The sequence below is a fragment of the Aspergillus wentii genome (assembly GCF_001890725.1).
Source record: "Aspergillus wentii DTO 134E9 unplaced genomic scaffold ASPWEscaffold_9, whole genome shotgun sequence".
NCBI classification, from domain to species: domain Eukaryota; kingdom Fungi; phylum Ascomycota; class Eurotiomycetes; order Eurotiales; family Aspergillaceae; genus Aspergillus; species Aspergillus wentii.
Window position 1 is genome coordinate 930,586 of NW_024467840.1, and position 26,599 is coordinate 957,184.

The 26,599-nt window shown below is 48.6% G+C and overlaps 9 protein-coding genes and 1 non-coding gene across 10 annotated transcripts; 4 read left to right on the forward strand and 6 right to left on the reverse strand.

Annotated features, from left to right (window-relative positions):
• Window positions 1–417: 417 nt before the first annotated feature.
• On the forward strand, window positions 418–3,157 carry ASPWEDRAFT_32621 (calpain-like protein; the record flags this gene model as incomplete). The annotated part of the gene is made up of 6 exons (XM_040833691.1): window positions 418–855; window positions 932–1,118; window positions 1,178–1,442; window positions 1,492–1,858; window positions 1,913–2,104; window positions 2,159–3,157. 6 exons carry the CDS (start codon window positions 418–420, stop codon window positions 3,155–3,157), a joined length of 2,448 nt encoding a protein of 815 aa, XP_040684120.1.
• A 397-nt stretch (window positions 3,158–3,554) lies between these two features.
• ASPWEDRAFT_46026 (uncharacterized protein) lies at window positions 3,555–4,941 on the forward strand. The gene has a single exon (XM_040836679.1). It carries the CDS (start codon window positions 3,664–3,666, stop codon window positions 4,906–4,908), a length of 1,245 nt encoding a protein of 414 aa, XP_040684121.1. The 5' UTR covers window positions 3,555–3,663; the 3' UTR covers window positions 4,909–4,941.
• Window positions 4,942–5,047: 106 nt separating this feature from the next.
• Window positions 5,048–5,120, reverse strand: ASPWEDRAFT_t206. Its single transcript has one exon. It is a non-coding gene; the product is annotated as a tRNA-Thr (tRNA).
• Window positions 5,121–5,178: 58 nt separating this feature from the next.
• On the reverse strand, window positions 5,179–9,030 carry ASPWEDRAFT_46027 (transcription factor domain-containing protein). Its single transcript, XM_040836681.1, has 8 exons — window positions 8,593–9,030; window positions 8,428–8,510; window positions 7,264–8,262; window positions 7,005–7,213; window positions 6,820–6,952; window positions 6,543–6,767; window positions 6,325–6,480; window positions 5,179–6,273 (listed from the first exon to the last, which is right to left on the reverse strand). Exons 1-8 carry the CDS (start codon window positions 8,677–8,679, stop codon window positions 5,397–5,399), a joined length of 2,769 nt encoding a protein of 922 aa, XP_040684122.1. The 5' UTR covers window positions 8,680–9,030; the 3' UTR covers window positions 5,179–5,396.
• Window positions 9,031–9,156: 126 nt separating this feature from the next.
• Window positions 9,157–10,452, reverse strand: ASPWEDRAFT_164625 (lactoylglutathione lyase GLO1; the record flags this gene model as incomplete). The annotated part of the gene is made up of 2 exons (XM_040829886.1): window positions 9,381–10,452; window positions 9,157–9,337 (listed from the first exon to the last, which is right to left on the reverse strand). The coding sequence occupies exons 1-2, from the start codon at window positions 10,133–10,135 to the stop codon at window positions 9,157–9,159; spliced, it is 936 nt and encodes a 311-aa protein (XP_040684123.1). The 5' UTR covers window positions 10,136–10,452.
• Window positions 10,453–11,918: 1,466 nt separating this feature from the next.
• On the forward strand, window positions 11,919–13,153 carry ASPWEDRAFT_748330 (uncharacterized protein; the record flags this gene model as incomplete). The annotated part of the gene is made up of 2 exons (XM_040839524.1): window positions 11,919–12,304; window positions 12,357–13,153. The coding sequence occupies 2 exons, from the start codon at window positions 11,919–11,921 to the stop codon at window positions 12,961–12,963; spliced, it is 993 nt and encodes a 330-aa protein (XP_040684124.1). The 3' UTR covers window positions 12,964–13,153.
• Window positions 12,913–14,194, forward strand: ASPWEDRAFT_712859 (GNAT family N-acetyltransferase). The gene is made up of 2 exons (XM_040839165.1): window positions 12,913–13,757; window positions 13,834–14,194. Exons 1-2 carry the CDS (start codon window positions 13,343–13,345, stop codon window positions 14,097–14,099), a joined length of 681 nt encoding a protein of 226 aa, XP_040684125.1. The 5' UTR covers window positions 12,913–13,342; the 3' UTR covers window positions 14,100–14,194.
• Window positions 14,195–14,288: 94 nt separating this feature from the next.
• ASPWEDRAFT_121367 (PH domain protein) lies at window positions 14,289–16,044 on the reverse strand (the record flags this gene model as incomplete). The annotated part of the gene is made up of 4 exons (XM_040829072.1): window positions 14,289–15,524; window positions 15,572–15,664; window positions 15,719–15,844; window positions 15,910–16,044. The coding sequence occupies 4 exons, from the start codon at window positions 16,042–16,044 to the stop codon at window positions 14,289–14,291; spliced, it is 1,590 nt and encodes a 529-aa protein (XP_040684126.1).
• A 1,230-nt stretch (window positions 16,045–17,274) lies between these two features.
• ASPWEDRAFT_46034 (arrestin family protein) lies at window positions 17,275–19,811 on the reverse strand. Its single transcript, XM_040836682.1, has 5 exons — window positions 19,728–19,811; window positions 19,522–19,665; window positions 19,126–19,444; window positions 18,641–19,069; window positions 17,275–18,574 (listed from the first exon to the last, which is right to left on the reverse strand). Exons 1-5 carry the CDS (start codon window positions 19,787–19,789, stop codon window positions 17,729–17,731), a joined length of 1,800 nt encoding a protein of 599 aa, XP_040684127.1. The 5' UTR covers window positions 19,790–19,811; the 3' UTR covers window positions 17,275–17,728.
• A 4,433-nt stretch (window positions 19,812–24,244) lies between these two features.
• ASPWEDRAFT_121345 (glycosyltransferase family 69 protein) lies at window positions 24,245–25,303 on the reverse strand (the record flags this gene model as incomplete). The annotated part of the gene is made up of 1 exon (XM_040829071.1): window positions 24,245–25,303. The coding sequence occupies one exon, from the start codon at window positions 25,301–25,303 to the stop codon at window positions 24,245–24,247; it is 1,059 nt and encodes a 352-aa protein (XP_040684128.1).
• Window positions 25,304–26,599: the final 1,296 nt, after the last annotated feature.

The following is a 26,599-nucleotide window of genomic DNA, read 5'->3' on the forward strand; positions in this document are numbered from 1 at the left end:
TGGAGAAGCCATCTTTTGGCCCGACAATCGTCTTCTTCAACACGATTCGTGGGCGCGGATGCTACCGCTGGTCTAAAAATGACTGTGGGTAGCCTTACAGCAACGGCTGCAAGTCTAGGGCGTCGCCGAACGAAATGTAGCGAATCCTACGAGGTGTTCTTTACATGTCGGCAATGCCGTGAAAAAGAGTTGCGTTTCTGTGGACTGTGGAGTCATAACTCAGCCTCATGATCAGACACGAGGGGAAAAAATAAAAGATAGAACCAGAAGGACATAAATACGGCCTGCGCCGTCAAAATGCTATCTGTCGAAGCACCCTTTCACAACTCCCACAAGTGCCTCCTTGTGTTTCCTCCATTCCACTACAATAGAGCGCATACTTTATCCATCTTTTTTTAGCACCTAGAGTGAATAATAATGGACTGTGACGACGAGTTCCCCGACATGCCCTTCCCCCCTCCTTCCTCTTCCCGCTCAGGGAGTCAGACACGGCGCAAATCAAAGAACGTATCGCCGCAAGACCTAGTAAAACAGTTCTGGGAGCAGTTCACCACAAGATGTCCAGGCAAGGTCTATACTGTTCTGCCTGACAACCCGTATGCCCGCACCAAGGCCGCACGGATCCCCAAAGGTGTGATTCAAGGACAAGATGCGGGGAATTCTTACGAGCAGGCAAAGAAGGACTGCCAACGGGCTGTCGAGCGTATCATCAAAGAGTGCAGAGCCGTGAATCAGAAGTATACAGATCCTCATTTTGACATCGGAGTGGACCTGAAATCCGGAAGAAGAGACTACCTCGATGGGCTGGAGAGGTCAAACTTGGAAATGCAACCAAGGGGCGTCAAAAGAGTAACTGTTCGTGATGCACCGCCTCCTCAAAAGATCCCCTTTTCCTACGAACTTTAAAAACTAATTGTTATTCTTAAATTAGGAAATTTTTGAGAAACCACAATTCTATGTTAATGGGCCAACTGCCTCTGATGTGCGCCAAGGACGCGATGGTGATTGCTGGTTCATGGCCGGGTTGTGCACCATGGGGAATAAGCAGGGATTGATCGAAAATATCTGCGTAGCCCGGGATGAGACCATTGGTGTTTATGGGTTTGTTTTCTATCGAGGTAAGCATCGTATGTGTTTTCTCATTTTGATGTAGTACTAATCGCTCGTCCTTCTACAGATGATGAATGGCAGCAGTGCATTGTAGACGATAAATTGTATCTGCGAGCAGCCGACTACGATGAATCTGTCGATGAGCGGCAAATCTGGGATGACATCATCAGAACTGATACAGAAGAGGAATACCGTAAGGTCTGGCAAACTGGATCCCGGGCTTTATATTTCGCGCAGTGTGCGGATGAGAATGAGACTTGGCTGCCATTGCTTGAGAAAGCATACGCAAAGGCGCACGGCGACTACTCAGCGATTGAAGGCGGATTCGTAGGGTAAGAATCCTAGTCTTGAGTATCTGGAACGAAAGCTAACTATTTTCAGGGAAGCAGTTGAAGATCTGACTGGCGGTGTTACCTCCGATATACTCACAAGTAATATCCTGGATAAGGATAGGTTTTGGAATGAAGAGCTCATGAAGGTTAACAAAGAGTTTCTTTTTGGCTGCGGTACTGGTCTGTGGTCAAATTGGCTTGACCCCGGCTATAAAGGGCCCCCCAGAGACAGGAAGGGCATATCTGAGAATCACTCATACTCGATTATGGAGGCAAGAGAAATTGATGGTCAGCGACTACTCAGATTGAGAAACCCCTGGGGCAAAAAGGAATGGAGAGGTGCTTGGAGCGATGGATCAGAGCAATGGACGGCAGAATGGATGGAGAAATTGGGACATAAATTTGGCAACGACGGGGTGAGTCTTCCTTGGCAAGGAAAACATCACAAAGAACAAACTGACAGATGGCAGTTCTTTTGGATCTCCTACAACGACCTCCTCAAGAAGTATCAGCACATCGATCGGACCCGTCTCTTCGGGCCTGAATGGACTGTCACTCGGCAATGGACCACTCTCAATGTGCCCTGGTCTGCAGACTACCACAGCAACAAGTTCATTATTAACGTGGCGAAGGAAGGCTCTGTGGTTATTGTCCTTTCGCAGGTGAGTTTAACTATGGTATTCTATCTTATTCAAGGCTGACTAAAAATGTAAAAGCTCGACAAGCGCTACTTCAAAGGACTGGCAGGAGAATACGATTTCACCCTTAAATTCCGACTCCAGAAAGAAGGTGACAATGACTACATTGTGCGTAGCCGCACCAGCTATTTGATGAGCCGATCTGTGAATGCAGAGGTTTATCTCAAACCGGGTCTCTACCACGTTCTCGTGAAGATCACTGCCTATCGAAAGGACGGCTTAGAATCAACTGAAGACGTTGTGAGCCGTCTAGCACCCATCAGACGGGAGAAGCTCGTGCAAATCGGGCTTTCGTATGATTTGGCACACGCCAAGGGCCTTGTTTTCGAAACAGAGGACGAGAAGAGAGCTCGTGAGAACCATGAAAAGCGCCGCAGAGTAATGGAGAGAAGAAAGCTGCGGGAAGAGACAAAGAAGAGACTCGAAAGAGATTGGATCCGGGAACGCAAGCTGGAGGCGCGGAAACGCCGGGCAGATGAGAGGCATTTTGCAGGAGCTGGGGGCATGGCCAACAAGAAATTGAAGACCGAAGCCCCTCTTCCAACACCTCCTGTCCAATCGGCACTGGATACAGAAGGCGTTTCTACCAATGGTGTTGGCTCTAAACCTTTGTTCAATGGCACGACTCCCGACACCCAGTTCAACACAAAGAGCATCAAGCGCAAGTATAGATCACCGCGTCCATTGGACACCAACATCGTTACCAACGGTCTCAGCAGCTATGATCAGAAGTTTCTGGAAGGCTTTGAGTTCGACTCTGATATTGACATGCCTCCTGAGGAACCAGAACCAAAACACTGTCAGCCAGCACCACCATGTCCGCCAGAAGAAGTTAACAACGACCCATGGAATGCAGTGTGCGTGGTCGGGCTACGAGTCTATTCCAAGGATCCGCAACTCTGTCTGGAAGTCGTTCGTCCAACTCCTGAATATGGTGGAGAAGCAGCTTTGGACTTCGACGATCCAGCAGCATCTGCTACAAACGAGAAATTCTCGTTCAGTCAATTGGCTTTTTGAGGTGCTACAATACATTTGATCATATGTCGAGCGATTTGATTGTACAACGCAGCTGAATAGTTCTTTGAGCGTTCTTATTTACTCCAAAAGAATCAATATTTACTTTTATAAATGTCCTCAAGTAGAATTTTCGCTATACAGTACTATTATACACTCTATCATCTCTTTTTATATAAAGTGACCTGGGGTGTGCTTATCTTATCGGTGACGTCTGTCCGCCAAGAATCGGACTTCACCTCGAACTCTTCAACAACCAACATGGCGCGATGCGCCCTTTGATTAATTCCCTAGGAAATATTTCCTTTTCTCAATCTCACCGCATGATCATCATAAGCAATTCCTTTTGTCCTATCCTCCGACGCCTCTTCAACGCTCGTCCGAACACACGTCTCTCATCTTCTCTCTGCATCGATAGGACGTTTTCCATCCCTGTTGGCAATAACGGGAATGTAACATTGAGGTGCGGACTTTGCGTCATTTAACATGCGATTATTACGGCTTATGTGATGCTTACTGGTCTTTATCTGTCCAGCGTAACTCAACCTAAAGATAACACATCGCAAACCCAACGGCCAAATGTGATTCTCTACCTCCCACCGGGCCCACTGTTCTCGCAATACCCCAGCCTAGCATATACACAGAACCTCACACCGCAACATGGGCTTGCTTCTACCACGCTGTCGACGGTAGTCACTGTCAACTACCGCCTGGGTTCAGTTGGCAAGGAAGAGAAGCCCGAGGAACACCAAGAAGAAGCCATACAGCATGAGACGCCCAGCGTGGAATACTTCAAATACCCCACCCCGATCCACGACACTCTAGCTGGATTTGATTGGATACTGCAAACCCTGCAGCCAGCTCATCTGAGTGTTTTGGGCACGCACACCGGTGGTTCTTTGGCTTTGATGCTAGCACTCACGGAAGCTCAGACCGTTCGTGCCGTGGCTGCGCTGGAACCGATCTGTGACTGGACTGGGTTGGACGAATATTGTACTATCTCCGCAGATGGTTCACAGTCTAGCAGTCCTAGCAATGGCTCCGCAACCACGAAGAAAAAGGCGAAGCGAGTCCAGCCATCTGTTCGGCCAGACCTAGTCCCTCTTCTCGAGGCACGGGAGAGGTACTTCCACACAGCAGAGCGATACTTTGATGCGTTTGCTTCGCCACTCCTCTTCCTTCGGTCTGCGGGAAAAGATGTCCCCAAGGCCTTTCCGAGATATCTCACTGGACCCGAGTACCCTGTTCCCGTCCTGAGGTCAAGGAGCATGGACGACATTGGCGGTATGGATATACACATATCAGATGATGAACCAGAGGACGGCAGCATTTCCACTTCAGCTTCAGATCCAGAAACTGACCCCGTCGAAAACTCAAAAGGCACTGTCGTCCGTCGTCGAAAGGCCCTTTCGAGATGGCCGCCCTACGGACTGGATTACGGCCTCAGCGGCGCAAACAGCCCATACCGCGCCATCGGCCGATTGGAAATGACTCTACCATGGGTCCGTCTATTCGTCCGTGATGAGACTCCCGAATCATCGCAGCACAATCATAGCAATGGTGCTGGCAACCGCAAACCAGGGAACCAAACAGTGTTAGCACGACAGGCCGAGGAAATGGTCAATGTCATGCGTCGTGCGTGTTTCTGGGGTCGCGAGAAGGGTTATGGAGAGAGGAAAGTTACTTTGGCTAGGGATTCGGCTGGGGGTAAAGATGCAGCGATGTGGTTGAGGGATGTTGTAGAGACGGATTGACTTGGTACTTCGTAGCCGCAGGATCCATTGGCCCCTTGGCACTTGTGAGGGGGGTTTCTTTCAAGAAAACAAAGCAAAAAATGAATGAAGGCTTGATTAATCAAGGAGAGCAAAAAAAAAAAAAAAAGCAAAAAGAAAGTGCTCACACGCGGATTTGAACCGCGGACCTCATGATTACTAGTCATGCGCTCTACCAACTGAGCTATACGAGCTGTTGTTGAATTATCTGTAACGCTAGTGGTGAATAGCGCAAAATAGAAAATACTCCACATCCACCATAAAAGTTGTTTCTTCTCTTTGCCAGCTACCCTACTTCGACAGAAAATATTCATGACAAGAGACCAAAAAATGGTATCATCATCTAAATTTTATATCATTTAGTCGTCTAAATTCATGAGATAGAATTGATCCTGCCCACAAACACCAATTCCTCTATCCCTTCCCTCTATAAAACGCAATTGTCCCAGCAAAGTTAGCATTACTTATTTCTATAGAGAAGATCCCCCAAAACCATTACCATTCGGCGACTCCCACCATGGCTCAATATCAGCAAGAGTTGGTAATCCCTGGCCTCCCTCTGCGTATGAAGTTGTAGTTCCCAATGGGGGGAAATTGGTATCGCCCAGACCCTCTGAGAGTAATTGCAAGTCGGAGTTGCGGATCCAGTCTAGATCGCCGGGTTGGCATGCGCCGAACGCTTGTGGCGGATCGGTTGATTGGTGTATATTTCGTTGTGAGTGTGACTGTGGACCCGGAGTCATGCCCGGGGCAGGTGTAGCAACTGAAGGTATTGGGAAGGGGGGAATGTTTGGATGGGGGTTTGGGGCGGTAATTGAAGCTCGGTGTCGTTTTCTCGACATGTCTAGTTCAGAAATAGGACCTGTTTGCTGTTGGGATGACTGCATGTTACTTATTTGACGCTTCGTGGCCGAGCCTGTTCGGCGCATATGAGCTTGCCATCTTCGTTGGAGGCTGACGAGAAAATCTCGAGTTCTCTTCGCATTCTCAAAAGACTGGCCCAGCTCATCTAATGCACGGAAACAGAGGTTTAGATACGCAACCATTTCCGCATTATTGCTGCCGCTGTCGCCACCAGATTTGGCAGAGGCGTGAGAAGTCGAGATGGTGACATAGAGAAGCATTAAAGCTGCACTAAATATAATGGCCACCACCTGGTTGTTCATCCGACGGAATGTGTAGTGCTTTTCGTAGATATGGAGTATCCGGGTAATGGCCGTAGCCGATTCAATGCACATTCTTCGCGCATGGTGATAGCCAGGCCCCTGACGTGGAGCACGTGGCTGAATGTAATTTTTGGATACCCAAGGACGATGGGTGAAAATGACAATTTGGTGGTATTGCATGCTGTTTTATATTAGCCAAGAATCCAGCTTTTCTTGCTGAGTCTTAACATACTGTAAAATCAGGAGATGGGGCAAAATCGCAATATTATCGTTTTCAAGGTCAATCTCAAGACTTGAAGGCAGGTTGGCCTTCCAGGCAAACAGATCTTCTGTCACTCTATAACAGAGTCTCTGGAGATCGTGTCGAGAAATGTCGGAACAACCATAACTACAAGTCCTGTCAGCTTTTTTTTTTTTTTTTCTCTCCCAGTTACGTATAGAGTTCCTTACAGAATATGGCCAACAGGTGAGATAATCTCCCAGAGCACGGCAAATTGCCTGCTGATTAACTCGTTTTGATTTTTCAACCCCGTATTAGATGCATCTGATTTTGTTTGGAGACCATAAGGATACCAAGTGTCTTCCTTCTCTGCTCCTAGGTCAGACGCAGGCTTTGGGACTGTGATATCTCCCGCATTCATGCGAAAGGGTCTTCCAAGATAGAAGCCCCAGAAACTATAAGATTTGTGAGCTCCTGTGACAATACTTCAATTTTGAATTCACTTACTGGTCTGCAGTGTAGCTTCCCCAGAATGCTACTCGACGAACATCGGCTTCGAAGGCACTGATGTCGCCTTTTTCAACATACGGTGTCATATCAATATGTAATCCAAGGTCGAATGCTAGTCTCATAGACATGCCTATATAGACTATTAGCTCCACTAATCTACCTTGTGATGGCTTTGGACATACCACTATAGAGCCATCCTCTAGCATCACGATTTGAAGACCCTTCATGGCAACTTAGTATAACAAGTGCTTGCACAGTGGCGACACATGGAGAGTCTAATTCGATCTCGAGAAGGGCTTTAGCCCTGTCTGCGAAAAACTCTGATAGAGATTTTGGGAATGTAATGAATGTAGGATGGTATCGTGCTTCAAATGCACTTCCAATAGCGCACCTGCATTCTGTTAGCTGGCCGAATCCTTATTTTCGAGGAAGAAAACATACATTGCGTTAGTAAGTACCTCTGAATAGAACGCGGTATCGTCAAATTCATTCCTCCATTTTGATCTTGCAATCATAAACATTTCCTTGTCTACCACATACGTGCTGGGATTCTGCCAGGTGAAATAGAGCTCGATGAGGTGGTCCTCCATGGCTTGATCAACAGGTTGTCCGACCCGCAGATGGTTCAAGATGTCCTGTCCATCATGGCGGACGGTGCGTGCATCTGGACGCTGGCGTTGCTGCGTCGCAGACACATCCACCAAATTCAGATTCGAAGTCGCCCCGTAGAATCGCAAGTGGCCATCACCGGCAATTTTCAGCGTCCCTATACGATTCGAGAGCTGTTCAATGACGTCTTTCTCAGCTTCATCCTCCTCGCCGCTGTCTGACTCGTATTCTCTCTCGAATCGTGCCTGTCCAAGCAGAACCCCTGGTTGCTGCGCTATGTCCTGGCTCAAATGCAGACTATCCGGGCTTAGGCTAGAATCATGTGGAAGACTAGAGCTACCACCGCCATTGATGTTGGCATAAATGGTATCCAGACTTTCTGCCGTCGGAAGGGTGAAACCCCAATGGGCGGAATTATAGCCCCCAGACGGTCCTGCAGGGATCCCAAATGGATTCACAGGGTCTGGGCTGGTCTCCGCAGGGGGAAGGAATGGTGGATTAGTGAACGCATTCTGGGAGGCTGAAGAGACTGCGGGTGGAGCTTCAGCCACCCGACCCAGCTGTCCATCAACAGCGGGAGGAAGAGCAGGGGGGCTTTGACCCGGAGAAGGTACGACATTAGGCTGAGATTCGGACCTTTGCCTATTCTCCTCCACCGATCCATTCCTTTTCACCTGTGCGCGAGGTATTTGAAGCGTATCCAGAACTCGGTTCATGCCCGATTCGTCCTCGGGTTTCATAGGAGGCGGTTCTAGACCATTATCATAGATGAATTGACATAGTTGATCAATTCGTGCGGAGAAGAGCTCTGTGGCACCGCGAAGAGACACCCTGTTTTAATCTGCGGTCAGCGCGCCCGTTCCCAGTTTTCTTGTACGACCACCGCGTTTTTCCGCAGGAGATGAAATCAGAGACAACAAAAGAAGAGATCAAAACCAATAAAATGGAGACTGGGAAATGCCGATCAAAGTGATACCAATTGGGAACCAGACTTACTTTCGTTTGTCATCCCCATGTTGATACTTGCACTCTTTACCTTTCCTCTGACAGTTGTTGCAATGCGGAGTAGCGCCGTCACACTTGATTCGATCAGCACGGGCAAACATCAATGGAAGATCATCTAGATCGCATCAAGTCTGATGCAGCAAGCCGTAAACGTACTCTGATTTTACTCTCTCGACAAGGCACACAGGCCGTGGTGACATGTTTGCGCGGCGCCCTCTTGGGCTTCTCCGACTCAGGCTGCATTGTGAGTGGCGGCGAGACTCTTAAGCGGGGAAGCTTTTTGCCTGTCCGGGGAGACTGGGGGAAGGAGTCAATCGATTCGGGAGGGAAAGAAAGAGAAAATCATCCGGTTATCCGACATCCATAGGGTAGCAGTGGCAGTCGACATGCTCGAAGAGAAATCCAAGTAGAATTCCAACGAGAAAGGGGTGGGATGTGGTGGTGGTGATGATGGCGAAGGGCGACCGGCTGTCTTTTGTGTTTCTTTTTCTGGTCATTTTCTGGGGCAGAAAAACGCAGCGTGACTTTTAGCGGGGATTTTCCCCACCGGAGCAGCGATTCGGCCTATCGAGACTCGCTCACGGACCAGCAGCCCCAATACGTGCTACCTATGTGATATCCAGTGTTTCTGACTGGCCCGTTTCATATGTGTAGATCTTATGGAGGTTATATTATCTGAGATGATGGTTTATTTACTAATTTATCTGGTTGCGAAAAAATTCACCAGTTGCTGGTGCGCTTGAGTGTTTCGTTCTGGATCACCTCAATCCAGTATCCATCAGGGTCGAGAACGAAGGCCACGTTCTTCATGCGACCATCGGTAAGACGCTTCTTCCAGTTCACATTCAAAGATTCGAAACGGTCGCAGGCGGCGTTGAGATCGTCCACGGAAACACCTATACTGCATTAGAGACACTTTACTCCGTATTCTGAGAAAATATAACTTACAGATGTGACCGAATCCTTGAGGTTCAGCGTTACCATTGTGGTACACTGGGCCCTCCTGCTTCTCAGTGCCATAGTTCCAGGTCAACTCGAGCAGTCCCTCCCACTCAGACACTGGGTTATGGGCACCCTCGCGCACGCTAGGGTTGGAGTTGGGGTATCCCAAGAAATAAAGATTGAAGCCAGCTTCCTTGTGCTCAGAGGTGCGCAGGAGAGTCATGCCCATGGTCTCTTGGTAGAATTTCAAGCTGTCCTCTGCCGACTTGACTCGGAGCATGGTGTGGTTGAGTCTGTAAGAACCAGGGTCCGTGGTGGTTCCCACGTCCTCATCATGGCGACGGATGATCTCTACCCAGTATCCATCGGGATCCTTGACGAACGCGATGCTCTTCATCCGACCATCTGTGAGCTTCTTTTGGAACTCATAACCGGCATCTTCGAGTCTCTTGCAGGCGACTTCGATGTTGTCGACCGAGATGGCGAGATGTCCGAATCCGCGGTGGGGTTCTGTGTTACCGTTGCTCACGGCGTAGTTAGGGTCTTTCTCAGTGCCGTGGTTGTGGGTGAGCTCCAAAACAGCGTTGCGGTCTGTCCAGTGACGGTCACCTTGGAGGGAGGCTGGGCCGTTGTAGGCAAGGAAGTAGAGGGAGAATTGGTTTTCGGGGAAGTCGAGCTGTTGGATCTGGTTAAGACCCAGGAACTTATAGAACTCCACTGTAACACATGACGTTAGACATGTACCAACAAGGTACATACATTAAGGTCTGACAGTGGATCGCCTACCTGATCTCTTTGGGTCTTTGACCCGGATCATCGAGTCTGTATCCAAACACAGCCATTGTCAGCTCCAGATCTTGCAGGAACCCGATCGATGGGCGAATCATAATGGGGGAAAGGATAATCACGAACGGTTGAGCTTGTAGGTAGAAGTCTGGGACGCCATGGTTGCGAGCGATCTGTTTGTTCCTGCAGCCAACGATTAGCAATGGTTCTCTCCAAGTGGGGATATCCGGTTGGAAGATCTTTGAACGAACCTGGCACAAAAGAAAGTCTTGGTGCGAGGACCCCGAGGGAGAAGAATCGAAGAGGAAAGATTCGACTGGAGAACATAGGCGGAGAGGGGAGGAGGGGGAGGGGTTGGAGAGTGGATGACAGATGGTTTTTTTTTCATCGGTGATTTGGCGTGAGGAGAAAACGTGAGGTGGGGTAGAGAAGCTATGACGCTATCCGGTGAGCCGTGAAGGAAGATGAAGATGAATCATTAAGCAAGAGATATACAACACATGGATAGTAGCATTTTGATAAAACTGATCCTAATGAAGTAATCGAGAGTCTATCTAGATGGTTTGCTATAGCCATAGGTATAGACTAGGTAGACTTGGGGATGGAGGACTATGAAGCACTATAGTACACTATAGTAACACCTTACCAATGGCATCAATAATGATTATTTATACAATCTCACTATCTCATATTATTCTCTTATGGAGACTAAAGTTTATCCAAATTAGACAGAATCGAAGGATGCGATGTTCTAAAATGGCTTCAAGATCAGCGTCGAAGCGTGTCTGGCGCGTGTCAAAAATCCTCCATTGGCCCCTTTAAACCACTTCTTCGTATCCTTAAATTGGCTGCCCCCCAGATGACTATTTTCTGATGTTGCCCGTCTTTTCCATGCCAATAACAGCCACAATAAGCTTCTTCTTCTTCTCTCCTCCAGATTGCATCCACATGTCCTGCTGCTGTCACGGCGGGGACTTCAAGGCGGTGGGCCCTCCGTTTCTCTCTCCAAGTGCCAGCGATCTCCAACGCCAACATCAACAACAAATCATCGTCCTATCGTGACATTCACCCCCCTCCCTCCCTTACGGTCTGTTTCGTCTGCTTCATTCCTTTCAAGCCCTAGTCGTCTTGTTGATCGTTCAAGGTTCGTGGAATTCCTTCTCATTTTGTTGTCAGACATCCACACACACGCAGAGGATCATCCTCGAGCCTACTCCTCACAGGCATTGCGTCCTGGTTCCGCTTTGTTGCTGTCTCTTTGCTTTTTCTTCATTTTTTTTCTCTCTCTGTCGTCTTCCTTTGGTTGCCTTCCCCAGCCTCGTTCATGATTTGTTGTCAGCCACTGGACATTCTTCCTATTCTGTTCGGGCATCGTGTTGCTACCTTTCCCCACAACTATCCCCATTTCTCCACGTTCTTGATGGCTTTTGAGGGCTGTCCAACATGTCGCATCTTTCCTATACTGGCAGGGATGGCGTTAGCTCTCGCCGCCAAATTGAGCGATCAGCCCATTCTCCATCCATGCGCGTTCTTCCGGAGCTAGAAGCTTCTTGCTTCCTCTTGCCGTGTGGTTCTTGTGACACCGGGTGTTGTGTGCCTGTGCTTTTACTAACCAGCCGTGTTGGTTGGCTTGCCTCAAATGACTGCTCCTATCTTACCTCTTGAATTGTCTATTTAATCCCCTCCTCTCCCCTTTCGTTTGCGAAATTTCTACTCCACATTTGGGTTATATCTGTTACATCTTCGCTGGCAAAATGACTGAGTATCAAAATCCAGTTCAGACGGGTTACTTTGAAAAGAGACCCACTAGCATTTACGACGTCCCGTTTGTACCATATTGGGCACGCCACACTCAGTGCGCTCGGGATCTACTAGAGTGCTCCGACGAACCGATCGAGTACGATCACGAGGACGAGGACTATCAGGACAACTGTTTCTTCTTCCCTGAAGACTGTTCCTGGTCTCCCCCAAAAGATTGGGTTATTGAAGCAGAGTATTCCGAAGACGAAACTACCAGCGGCAGCTGCGACGACGAAGTCACAATGATTCCCGGTCTTCCCGATATCAAAATGCTGGACGCAGAGGCCCTAGGTGACCTCCTGGAGGATAACCTGTCACCGCCAGAAATCACCTCGATTTTGTATGACCTTTTGTTCCCTCACAGCTATAGCATGCTGATGCTTGTTGCCTAGAGTGTTTTCAACGAATGGGGCGATTTTCGCCCACGCATCTTCTCTCCCGACTCGCCAACTGCGCAACCTAAGTGCTACTTATGGAGCTGCCTACACATGCTACGCAAAGAATGCCTCAAGCGGTAATCTCACGGGTGTGAACCCGGCCAGTCACCCGTCTTCCTACGTCACAGCCCAATCCATCTCATTGGGTGATGTAGGATCAATTGTCTTTGAGCTCGATGACCTAGTTTCTGTCGTGACAAGGATAGCAGACAAAGTTCTTCTAGCTGCCGTTGGACCGTCTAAATTAGGCGCCTCGACAGGCAGATTTGATGGAGCGGCTGAATCGAACGGAGCACGGACAAATGGTCATGGCGCATCTAACCCGACATCCGGTCACACAACACACAACCATTCGCGTGCTCACAGTGAGGCCAATGTGCCTATCGATGCTCACCTACAGACACAATATGAAATCGACCGAAGCACCGACCTCGCTCGCCTGGAGGGGCTGAACCTATCCGCATCACCAGCAATCTTACTCGCACTCGAGTCCAAATCCGCTGCGCTGGGGAAATTCCTCAGTCAGAAGCTAGAGGATCTCGAGAGCCCTGAAGATTTCTGAGTCATTCCCAAAAATTTCCTTTCTGGCGTTGTACTGGATGCATGAGACATGATTTTGCTTTTTGGACATCTCCCTTGAGCGTTGCCTTGGCCTTTTATTCGGTATATTTGGTAGGGTAGGGTATTTTCTTTGAACGTGATGAAATACAATTTCCCGCAATCGTATTCTGTATATAGGTTGATATATCCCTGTAACCAATGAGTCATCATTAAATATAAACTGTCGGTGAGACTTATCAGTTTTAGTCAACATCGCAGATCGTCAACAACCAACCACCATTCAAAACACCAACAACCATCCAACCTATCCAACACTACCTATACAAACCATACAAACCACACATACACATAAACTGTACAACAACAACACAACACCAAAAATGCTGAACGAACCCAACCTCCCTCTCCCCCACCCCCACAACAACATAATCCTCACCCCACCCCGCCCCAACTCCGACGAAACAGCCCTGGTCACCCTCCTCAACTCCCCAAAAATCTACCCGCACATAACCACACCCCCCTACCCCTACCACCACGACCACGCAGTGTACTTCCTGGCCAACGCGTACGCCGAGAGCGCGCGCCTCCTCGCCTCCGCGCACACCGACCAATTCGTAAACGGGTGTCCGTTTACGTGTATCCGGTTCGCGAACTCGGGGCAGATGATTGGCGTGGTTACGATCTCGAGGGATAATTTTCCTGAATTGAGGGTTGGGAGTGAGGAGAGGGGGCACGCTATAGGAATGAATGAGGGGAGGGAGGTTGGGGGGGAGGGGGTTATTTGGATGTTTGGGGGTATGTATTCTTTTTCCCTTTCCCTCAATCCGATTTATATAACTATGATTTATATATGGGGATGCTAACTAGAAAGACTATCTATCGCCATCTCATCATGGAAAGGGGATTATGACGGCTGTTGTACGGACTATTATTCATGATTGGGCGATTCCACGGATGAACGCGCATATCATCAAGGCTTCTATGCATACTGATAATACCGGTAGTAGGAGGGTGTTTGAGAAGAACCAGTTTCGGAAGCAGTGTACGTTGGAGGATTGGGCTGTTGTACCGGAGAATCGGGGCGGAGGGCGAAAATCGATTCATGTGATGGAGTGGAGGAGGGAGTATATTGAATAGATGAATATGTTTGATCGATTGATTGAATTATCGTGGGCATGTGCGAAGTGGGCGAATGAGAAGTATAAATGTCAATTACATACATTAAGATCAATAGAATAAACTATCTATAGATGAATGCTCAGTATAAGAAACGAGCGAGGCTAAAGTTGAACTCATGATAGAATATAAATCATGCTCACAGAATACTTATGCTTTCTCATTGCCTGTCGCAGATCCGCCGGGAGATGTGTGGAAGTGTCCCGTAGCAGTGCTGGCGGTGCGGCTAATGGCCGGAGATGTCGGGCTCTGCACGGTTTCCGAAGGAGTTTCCGCCTTTTCGGCCTTCTCGGTCTTCTCGGCCTGTTGCTCACCCTGTGCTTCAGCTTCCTTTTCCTTCTCGTTATATGCTGGTGGCTCAGCGGAAGCAGCAGCGGCAGGACTGGCGGCAGCGGGACTGGCAACTGCAGGGCTTGCGGGCTGACTGCCTGTGGTAGCACCTGTCTGCACTCTCTGCAATGGTGGACCACGGGTTGCGTCCTTGATAACATTCCACCATTTCTCAGCATCGTTTGCGGTGTGCGCCTTGAAGTTCAGTTCGGTGGTGGTGTGGAAGGCATTGCCGACCTTGCTACCCGAAACATCCTTGCCCTTAACACTGAGCTTGACGCCGTCAAGGGCGCCAATGACACAGTCGGGGAGGTAAAGCGAGAGCTCTGGGGCAGGGTCGCGGCGGAAGTCATCGTCGTCCTTGAACTCGTGCAGGTAACGGGCAGGGGTGACGACATAGTAGCTGGAGCTGTAACCCTTGAGCATAGCGCGGGATTTACGCTCCAATGATCCCTCAATCAGTGGTGTGGTAGCACGGTGATCCTGGTTGGGGAAGTTGATGTTGGCCAGAGATCTGGGCGGGTCGTCTGGGTTCACGAGAACATTGTCGTTTCTCGTGATAAAGTTAACCCATTCAAAGTCGGGAGGAATCTTCTGGGCAGATCCCAAGATGTCCGCGTACATGGCACGCTGGCGGTCTGCCTGGCCGCCCATGAACTGGAAGAACTGGTCCAGGGCACCCTGCACGGTCTGCAGCACATGGCTCTCAAATTGCTGAAAGTTGTTCTGCACAGCAAGAATATCCTGGCGGTTGTTGTTCTCCTCGATGACCTGCTTGTTCAGGCGGTGGTTGACACCCCGGCGCAAGATGTAGGGGTCGTGTGATTGTTCGATCTTGTTTCCTGCAGCTGCGTCGAACGAGGCAGTTTGCTGGGCCAGGAGCTCAATGTGCTTCTGAGTAACACCGCGGGCCTTCTCAACAGCCTTGGCACCCTTGGAAGCTCCAGCTTGCAGCTCCTTGGACTTGTTCTTGATTTCCTTGTGAAGACGCTCGAGGGTGGGAAGTAGAGAGCCCTTCAAGTTCTTCTCGGTATCAAGGTACATGTTCACCATTCCCTAGATCATCTTAGCAGACGCCACAATGAAGCATGTAAGAACCATACCTGAGTATTCGACCGAATATTCTCAAACATCCCAGAAACACCACCTACGCTCTGAGAGAAATGGTGACCTTCCTTCAACGGGTCACTCACAGTCTACCCACCATTATCAGCTTGAGCTCTCACGATCCCACATGATATAAAACCCACCTTGAGAACCTTCTCATAATCCTTCGACTGCGACTTTTGCACCTTGGCAGTCACACTAACATAATCCTCCAAGTATCCACACATATGCTTCCAAGCGCGGAGACGCTCAAGAAGGAGATTGGTAGTCTGCACCAACACCATTAGCCTGAATGCTCCCCTCTGGTTTATTTCACCGGAAAAACAAAACACACCTCATTGCTATCAGAGTCGGGAATAGCCTCGTCCTCACTATTCGAATGCCGACGAGTCGCAGCCGTCAAGGAACTGGTCACCGTCGACGAGCGAGTGGGGAGCTTAGGCTCTACGGGACTGCTGGTAGCCGACATCTTGATCGAATTCGGATCGGATTGACGAGAGAAATGCGTTCAAAGTGTGGCCGCAATATGCTGGACGAAGGTGATCGAGGCCCTTAAATTGGGAAGCAATCTCGTGGAAGGGAAAGGAAAGATTGAAAGAAAGATCGTCGTCTGAGAATCGAGTCCGGCACCCCGGAAGTTGCAATAGTGCTGTGGAGGCCACACAACGCCACCGCCGGTCTTGGACTTGTCGCTAGTTCAGGACGCAGTTGGTTAGCTAAATTGCTAAGACTTGATCTGGGCCTGAGAGGTGGGGTGGAATATATTTTACTCACAGATTCAAAAAGGCAAAGTTGATAGATAATCTGATGAAAGAGAAGAGAATGAGATCAAAGAGAATGGAATAGATATAGCCACTCTAGCTCAGGGCAGGAATTGGGCCGACAAGAACGAGTTGTTCTCTGTTGGCAAGTTTAAAAAGGGTTGAACGCGAAAGGGGGCAATGATCGGCCGAACAAAGACGATGAGGTCACCGCCCGCTTACCCCTCATTGTCTCACGTTTTTTCTTTCTCGTTTTCTTGGATCCAGCCAGAACCATGTGATGGGGTTGTATTGAGATCTATGGGATTGTGTTTTCTAACCAGGGGACCGCGGATATGTTTACGGGGTTGATTTGTTTAATTGTTCTATAGGCTGTGTTTGGTTGGTGATTGTCTGTATCACTTGCTGGTGACGGCATCATCCCAGTCCAACTAACAGAACACTATCAGGTACTATTGCCTCTCCTTTCACCATTCATACTTAACAAATCCACAGATCCTGAAATCTGTCTTCTAATCTTCAGATGCAATTCATCATAATCTACTACTATGTATTTGCATTATAATTGATCACCACTACTCCTTAGAGCCCAGACTCATGCCGCGGGACCCGCAAGCAGAGAACACCGCCACAGCCCACTTACTCCAACTTCCAAGGAATCATCCCCGCCACAGATGTCATGCTTCATCAAATTAAACTGTCGATTGACTTTCGATCATGAATCAAGAAATCCAGGTTGAGAAAAGTGGCTTGGAATCAGTCTAAATGCTAAATCTATAATAGTACAGAAGCTGAAAGAAACAGCTATGATCATTTTCAATTCAATGCAGAATACATGTGCGTAACTCATGCTGCCCAGTTGGGTTCAGCTTGCTCGTATCATTCCCATAATCCATTAAAAAATTCCGACTCCATATAATCCTGAGTATCCGTCTATTGTTGGTGTAAAACGCCAGTGAAAAGTGTCTGCCTCCCTGTATCGGCAGAATGAAAATAAGAAACAAAAACAAAAAAAAAAGTCATGGACAGACTGGGACAGCCCACGGCTCCGCTTTAAATAGATACAAGATAGCAGAGCGCTTTTTTTTTTTTTTTCTTTTCCGAAAAGAAGAGAAGAATGATTAGAGGGTTTTCTTCTCCTTTCGAATGATGGTGTCCAACGTCCAGCGCCGGATACCGAAGAATGCTGACATTCGAGCCAAGACTCAAGGTAGCGTGTGCGAGAAGGCATGCAAATTATTAGATCTCGGTATACCGTTCAAGTCGTGCCCGGACGGATGCATTGTACGATAGAGGTGAGAGGCAAATATCGTGGGATTTGCGTTCGTGGTTGACCAGAAGTCGAAGACGATGCGAAGGAAACCGACAATCAAGGCTCCTAAGCGAAGGAGACTAACCTCGGGCGCGGGCTTGTACTAGGCGGAGTCTGCGCTCGTCTTCGTCAGTGTGACTGCCCCCACGATGAAATAGGTTGGGGAGATGAAGCACCTCCATAGGAGAATACAGTGGTGTGGTGCTTCCACGACCGCTGCTCCGAATATGAGCTCGCTGAGGCGACTGTGGGGGTTGAGGCATGACAACATCCCCAGCCATCACAGCCTGATAGTCAGGTAGTTCACTATCGCACGGTCGCACCGTCGTACGAACCGCTGTCGAGTAACTCGGAACACGACTGAGGGTTTCGGCCTCTGCGTACGACGGGTAGAACGGGGTGGCCATTCCAGAGTGGACCTGTTCATGATCAACTTCATCGGAGGGCCTTCGAGAAAGCTCTGGGCTCGCAGGGCTATGGGAACCCGATGAAGGGCCAAAGTAGTCGCCCGGAACGCCCAGTCGACGATTTGCGTCGGAATCGTGTTCATTCTCGGAGGGTGAAGGGTGGGTCGAGCTGAACCGGTTGTTGTGGAGGTTTGATAGACGGCTATGCAAAGCAGAGGCGGAAATATCTGTATTCGTCAAAGCATTCATAGAGGCCAAATTCTCCGAAGAAATGTTACGGCTAAGTGCACCAAATGGAGTGACGCCGCCACTTCCAGGGCCCGGCGTTCGGTAGCCGTTGGGATCGAGCTGGCTGTACAGTTGATCGAACTGGTGCTCGCCATATAAGGGGGGAGCTGTCTGTGAAAGGTCGTTGACTGCTCGCTGGGCGGACTGGGGGGTCTGATCGACAAGATTGTTGTTATCGTCGATCGCAAGCGTAGGAGAAATGAAAATCGAAACAGGAAGAGTGGCCCGCAGCTGCAGCAATAAGTCAGTATTTCGTCAATAAGTAGAGGTCGGGGCGATGATCTCCGGATTATTTACCTCGCTAATGTGGCCGTCAGGGTTGTGAAGTTGCACACGGAACTTGAGCTTGTGCCTAACTTTGATTCCCTTGGTGTCTGTATCTTGCAGGCAGCGAGTCAAAGTTTTCGGCAGGTCCAAATGGCGAGAAAATTGGTACCCCTCTACCGATTCATCGATAATTTCCATGCTGTTATCTTCATCCAATTCATGTTCGTCGGTCATAACCGTCCTTGTATTTTTGTAGGTATTGCGGATCGAGTCAGGGTCTTCGGGGTTGAGAGTGAGGTCATGGCTTTCAATCAGCTGCGAGATAATCTGGCCGATTCGGAGACCCTTGAGCAGGGGAATCAATCGAAAGTCGATGCGGATCGAAGTTCCAAAAATAACGGCCTTGGTCGGGGTACTGATCGAGTACTCAATCTTGTTTGGCCAAACATTCTCCACCGACTGTAAGGCGGGAAAAGTCAGCACCAATCTGCAAGTGTCTCAGCCGCATCGCTTACCATTGCATGTGAAAGTTCCAGGGCGCTAGAGTCCAAGGTGCGAATAATGCGCAGAGGCCTCCTGACGATGATGTCTTTGGCGTACTTTCGACCGATCTCGGCTTTAAATCGGTAGGTGACATAAGTCTCGTTCAGACCCTCGACACTTTCGGGCATGGAGCCCTCAAGGATGACCTCGAAAGGATATTCGTAATTACCCGCACGCAGGATTTCCGTTTTGCCCTTGCCCGCATCTCTGAATTTCCAGGTCTTCTCATAAAACACACGTTCCCTCCATGATTTTCGACCACCGCCCGAGGAAGTGGAGGGGAGTTGCCAGCTGCAGGGTAGTCGTCAGCGATGGGCGCTATCGTAGGATTGGTTGGAACCATGATTCCGACAGGGGGGAAGACTCACCAGACGCGGGAGATGCCAGTGAGATGCAATCGAATATGCTTCATTGAGAGGGGTTCAGAAAGACAGAGCAGAAGCTTTCCGCTGAGATGAGCACTGGAGGCTTCATGCTCGCTTCCACGAAATACGATATAATCCTCGTCCAAACTAAACAACGAACACGCATGTTAGTGGGCAGATACAGATGCAGGTGCAGGGGACCAACTCACCGGATATCGAAGTACTTGGCGTGACTCGCACTACCTCCGCCACTAAAGAAACTGAGAGCCATGACGTTGTGGCCAACCGCTGCGAACTGCGCAGCTGCCAGAAGGAATGCGAAAGGGAGGGGTTGGAATGCGATGAGAGAATGGGATATGGAGTGAGAGAGATTGAAAGAGCAGGAAGGAAACGATCGAGGGGAAACACGAAATAGAAAAAGGGAAAAATATGACACAGAGAGTGATAACAAGAACGGGATTTTTTTGCGCAAGCGATGGAGCCCTGCCACTGATCTGCCGGTCACTGTCCAGATTTGCAGGCTGGGTCGACAACGGGTCCCACTGAATTTCCTAGTGGGGGGATAGCAGCCGTTTCCGGCAGGATTTTTTTTTTTTTTAAATTATTATTATTATTTTTTCCTTTGGGCTCTGGCGCGTAATGGAGTAATGGAGATTTTTTGGGATAGGAGTGGCAAGGCGGGTCTGGAATAGAAATAATAATGGGCCCTAGGGCCGGAGATGATGCGATATGGATCAGGCGTTGAGTCAGCCGGTGAAGCAGATGCGATGAGGATGATAACGATAGGAGGGACGAATGGGATGGAAGTGGCGTTGGTGGAGTTTTGGTCTCATGGATGATGAGATATTAAAAGAAAGATTGGGAGAATGATAAAGAAAGAGGAAGGAAGAAAGAAAGAAAGGAAGAAAGAAGAGCGACAGACGAGGTTAAAGAATGAAAGACGAAGCAGATCAAAGCCGTGCCAAAACGGTAAGCCGGGATACGTTACGTCAGAAACATACCGAAAAATCCCCAGCGAAGCGGATCAATACGCGGTATGAGGCGGTATTATTACTTGATATTGAATATAGAGTCGTAATGCAAACAATAATAATAATTATAATAACGATAATGATAGTACAAATTGGTTGTTTGTTGTTTGGTTGTGCATCACGAGTGCTGCGATCATTCTACCTCGGGATCAGCATTCCGCATGATATTCTCCGATTTCTCTATCGAGCTCATAATGGATGCCTCTAGACTGTCCTGATGAAGCTATCCACAGCCTACCTGACTGAAGATGCCCTATATTGAGGCCTTTTCTGGTTGCACGATGCAGGGTGTGTTGTACAACAAGGGTGTCCGCTCTCCACTTTGTTTGATATTGCCATCCCATCTGGAGAAGATCATAGGATATGCAGGGGGATCAGTTGATATTCTTGATAATCAGAGGGGATGGGATAGCATGGGATGGCATGATGCTCGTCTGCAATACCACCCTCATTCAACACGCGTCCATTCGAAACTGCTCATCATCTAAGACAGGGTGAAGCTAATCCGACAATTCTCCATGATCAACGGATAATCGTCAGGTACGGAGTCCGTCAGATAATACATTTCTGACTGTTCAGTATTCTACTTGTTATGGTTGCATACCCCAGGTCGATGAGGTCGGAGACTCCCTGTACCAGTCTTCAGCTCAGATGGACAGGTCCACTCGATTACGAATTCCCTGTCAGATGGCGATCCTATGATGATCGGATTTACATATCTATTGAGGTTCATGTTCATCATCACACAGCGACAATCACACGAGGTGACGAGTCCGTGAGCTTTCTGAGGCTTGAGCACCTGGTATAACTATGAAACATGCAACGCTCATGGGATAGCAGCCAAAGTGCGTACACCCTATCCAGTAACCATCCTGTCAATCTACCAGGAACACTGTCCGACTGGCACTCCACTTCTCTGCAAGGCTGGGAGGTGTTTTGGAATTATCCCAGGGCAACAGCTGTGATATTCCAACGCAAACTGCGGCTAGCAACAGTTGGGCACACTGATTTGACCATAATCCCCGAAACACCAGACCGACTCACCTCAGTCACACACACAGACCAGCCCAGACCGTGTCTTTTTTTTCTGTCACTCTGACAACTAAGTTACCTACAGGGCAGGCTGACTCCTTTCTAGCCAAGTTATCTTAGCCATCTTGACCTTCTGGAGAACCCGACGGTGAAGCCGTAGCGACCAACAAAGCCGGGCGCTTTCGGGGTCGCAACATGTGAATCGGGCAAAACCGCACCGGCACCGCATCCCGAACGCGATCCGACTCCTGTCACCCAGTTTACACCAGTTTACACACACTGACTACTAAGACGGTTGCTTTGTCCGAGAGTCGGAAATAGTATACAGGTTTGTTGGCAAAAAAATGGCCACTGTGCCAAAGCCTCATAGCCTCATGTAACCATGACGGCTGCGCGGAATACGGCCCAATTTTCAGACGGACCGTCTAGAACAACGGGAGATAACAACCGTCTTGACGCAAACCATGATATCACCTTGAATTGGAGCAACAAACAAAGGAGGGACAGTCAGAGGCAGCAGTCAGCAGAATTAAATCCAATCCATTCTCTGGGCGGTCCACTCGGAGTGCTACTATTTCAGGGCTTTTCTCAGATTCAATTCCAAGGTCCCCTCCCATCTGGAGCTGACTTGGCTTGGAACCCTGACCTCGCAGATCATGCAAAATTTTCCGACCTTCCTCTTTGACGATTGGAGTCGGTGAGTGAGTCAAGGATTCCAGAAACAGGGCTCGGTGATGTGCAGTGCTAACATCGCATCATCCGAGCCAGCAAAGTCTTTAATGTGGGCCTCCGATACGGTTCGTGCGTGGCCTCGATATCCATGCCATTACCCATACTGTGATATAACATATGACTGTCCTCGAGTCTCGACACCCATAACCCATAATAATCCATGACCATGTGGACTCGATTCAACTGACGTCTATATGATTGCGGAGATGACTGACTGTCAGTCTGTCAGAAGAACAATGAACTCATTGACACTGTCTAGACCACCACCACTACATATCACAGAAAAGCTTACTACACACAAGACGCAAGTCATTGCATCCATGCAACCTTGTTTCACCAATGAATCCCTTCTGCCAAAATAATCCTGGCCAATTTAAACCTCGCCCTTCGGCAGTCGTGAGACAGCCCGACCTCCGTGGCAGGTATCATCCAACCTAATCTAACCCGGATATACCGAGTACTTTTGAAGAAAACCAAAACAAAACCATCTTAGGATTTGCTCGTGGAAACTCGTACCCGGTTCCGCATCTTGATCCTGATCTTGATACCTGATACGGGAATCCAGATAGCGTGATACATGCCCGATAATAGGATGAAAGAGAAAATTCTTCCCGCGTTTAGCCTCTCTCCTATCTTTTTCTATCAAGATCAAGGAAAAAAGAAAAAAAAAAAAAAACAATCGCGCCATGTGGGCTGGCGTCGTACCAATGATTGTCCAATTGCCATGCAGGGACACAGCACGGACATGCTGTCGCACATACAAAATCGACTCCACTGCGATTAGGGCTTTCGCGGATTGTCGCGTTGGAGTTGGAGTTGGAGGTTTTTTTTTTTTTTTTTTTTTTTTTTTTGATACTAATTACCACAAAACTCTATCAATTCCAACATGCTTTGTTCCATGTAACCGCCGACTACGGACTCTAGCACCTCCTGAATGCTTGTATTGAGCAAAGCATGTACTCACTCCATCTACAGTCAACTGTACTCGGTCGACCCACCCAGACCTCTTAACGGCTGAACAGCAAGTAATCCCGCACTCACACCGGCGTCTCTAAGAGGGATAATGATTTTTGCGGCCTTCAGTCCTCCGCTGGCAAAACAACCGCCGCCAACCGCCCATACCAATCACAGCCCGATCGCATAACACATGGACAATTGCTCTTCCAGCTTAGTATCCTGTCATATATGCCTAAATAATAAAATGACAATAAAATATGGTAAATTATCCGTAAAATCGCCACCCGGAACCGTTTACCCGCATTGTGACAGAGAGGGTCTTTTATTCTACCGGCATATTTCCGGTATATCTATCTTAGCGCTTCGTATATCCCTGATTGGTGCCGCCATCCACAGCCACAGTCCGTTCATGTACACTTTAGGTAGCTACATTTGTTGTTTGGTATCTGCAGTCAGAGAGGTGAGGCATTTGCCAGTGATCAACAGATAACTTACATATCACATACATGAGTGAAAGCCTAGTTACGCTTGGCTGTATCTTCAGCCGGGGAAATTGGAGGTCTGTGTATACTATACATGCAGACTTGCAGTGCTACATACTGTATACGGAGGTCTCCGCGTTTTGATGCATATTGCATCCCCATCCCAGGTCTTGCATTGCATGCATGCGGTCTGGAGTATGAAGAACTACTCGAAATAGCAATGGTGACCGAGGATATGGTAGTTAGTATCTACATAGTATGGGAACTACGTTACTCCTGGCGAAGGCAACGGCTAGGTCCGAGTTGCGATTATTTATATCCCTGTCGCTGTTCCCTTTTTTGCCTCGTTTTGGGCTGAAGAGTTGTTTACTGACGAAGATCTTTGGATTGGATTTGCCCTAATGACTCCTTGCTACTTCAAGTATTTGTATATCAAAACAACTAAAAAAAAAAAAATAATAAAAAAAGACTAAAACATCCCAGAAGAATCAATCAGACAGGTTTAACCCATGACGGCCGATTGAAACTTGGCAGACACTTCACCAAGCCCGGTGGTTCATCTTGCCATTTATACCGCTCTTCCTGATCAATAGACATGAGATCAACGCGATCACCAACATATCCACGATTAGTTTTCGTGCCGGTGGCCTCCTCGTCTGAATACGCAACGTTCACCGCGGGCACGGCCATAATCTTGCCTAAACCTTGTCGCCATAAGTCTTTGGCGAGCAATGTTGGTTCCCCCATGTAGCACTCGTCTTCGTCTGAGGCCCGGAACTTCAAGGATCCTGTGGCGAACGGACCGGCGTCGATGGTGATCATCCCGCCCCAACACGCATACACCTGCACCGGTTGGAAGGCGTCGTATCGCCGCTTACTGTCTGGGTCGTCGAAGAAAAGCGTATCCCGGTAGTCCCACGATCCGTCTTGAGGGATTTCAAAGAAGAGGTTGCCAACGAGGGTGCGGGATACCCATACATCGTAGAATAGGGTGCCGGCGTAGAGCCAGTCGAAGGCACAGGTCATATGCGCCGACTGTGTGACATGCTGATGTACTAGTTCCAGGATATCCTCCGCACAGAGCGAAATGTCATTCACGAAGATGATGATCGCGTCTGGTAAGTATAGACCGGAATCCCGATGGGCTGGGGTCAAAGGTGCTAGTGCCATATTTCGCAGTTCTGCCAATGCTGCTATTCGATTCACGCCGTCGCTCTTGGGATTGATGGAACTCCTGTCGAGGTAAAACCGTGAGCCTAACGATTCGACCTCTTTCTTCAAGGCGGCTAGAATCTCATATGTTCCATCCTCGGAGCGGCCCTCAATCACTGACACGGCGCAGCGTTCTGGCCCCAGGAATCGAATTACTTCGACTATACTTCCCATCAATCGGGGAAGGATGGCCGCTGATTGGTACAGATCCAAGGCAAAGAAGTATTTGATTCTCGAACTGGCACCGTAGCTGGGGTCCTCCCGAAGATGGTCGTACCGTCTTCCAATATGAGCCGGGCATGCGAGTCGCGAGAGCGTTGTGTTGTCATGATAATCCATAATCGAGCGCACGTATTTCCCAACCATCTCGTTCGTCATTTCAAGTTTTGCTGAGGGCGATTGCGATTGCGATGGCGACAGTGATGACGAGGTCGGAACAATCTCCCTATCGGCATCCTTCTCAGCTCCATAGTCCACTAACACAGGTGCATCAGGTATCGGAGACGGCTGCGCTTGAGATTCCTTCTGATCAGCATCCACCCCAGCACCATGAACCGAGCCTTTCCCTGAATCGCCAATAGAAGAATCACCCCCATAGTATTTCACCGCAGCACCATCATGGTTCTCATCTGCGTTATCAGAATCAGACATTGGGTATATCGCATCATGGACATCCGTAAGATATCTCTCGTTCCACTGCACCGCACTAAACTCATGTACTCGAGACAAGAACCAAAAGCCAAGGACGACAGTTAAGCCCAGAGAAAATGTATGGAGCTTCCTAGATCTGATCATGATCATTGTTGGCTACATCCAGGCACAGAGGCCCAGGATCGCAGGGGGTCAGATCAATGCGCTTGACTCGCAGATTGATTTCACGCAACGCGCGTCGGCATTGACGGTTGAAAAATGGGGATGGCCCGGTGTCCAATACTGGAATTCCTGAGGTATTCATCTTTTTCTTTGATTTCTTCACGTCATGCCGCATCTAGTTAGCAATCCCTGAGGTGTCTGTCATGACTTGCCGCATGTGGGAGTCTATATTCCGAAAACGGTGCTTTGGACAGCCACATCGGTAGTATTTGATAAAGGAGGTTTCATAAATTTCCCCAGAAGCTGTCAACTTGATAAAAATGGGCAATTTATGTTGAGTGAAGATTTCGAGGTTGGTCGAAGGATAAAGCCGGTTTGGGTCGGCTGGTATCATGTGATCGCCCTGGAATGAATCCAAGCCGTACTAAAGAGTAAGAATTCATTGTCAGAATATATATTCGTGAGCATTAACAGTGTCGAGAAAAAGAACAGTATGTCGATGCAATTATCCAAGCAGTTGCCAACCAGTAATTATCCACTCGGACATTCTCAAGTACCAACACCTTGATAGGGGCCAGCGATGATAGCATATATCTTCCCCTCAGCTTTTCAACAAGGGTCAGTAGGCATAAATTTATGTAGACGACCAGCCCCAAATGCTCGGGGAATTAAGGATAATAAACAAGCAATAGTAATAGAAATCAAGAAAAGAAAACCAGTCTCCCAATCCATGATGTCCTGTATAACCAACCTCCCAAATCGTACGTCATGTGCAAATTGTCCTAGCGTGGGGAGGGAAACATACATCCATCTGCCCATTGC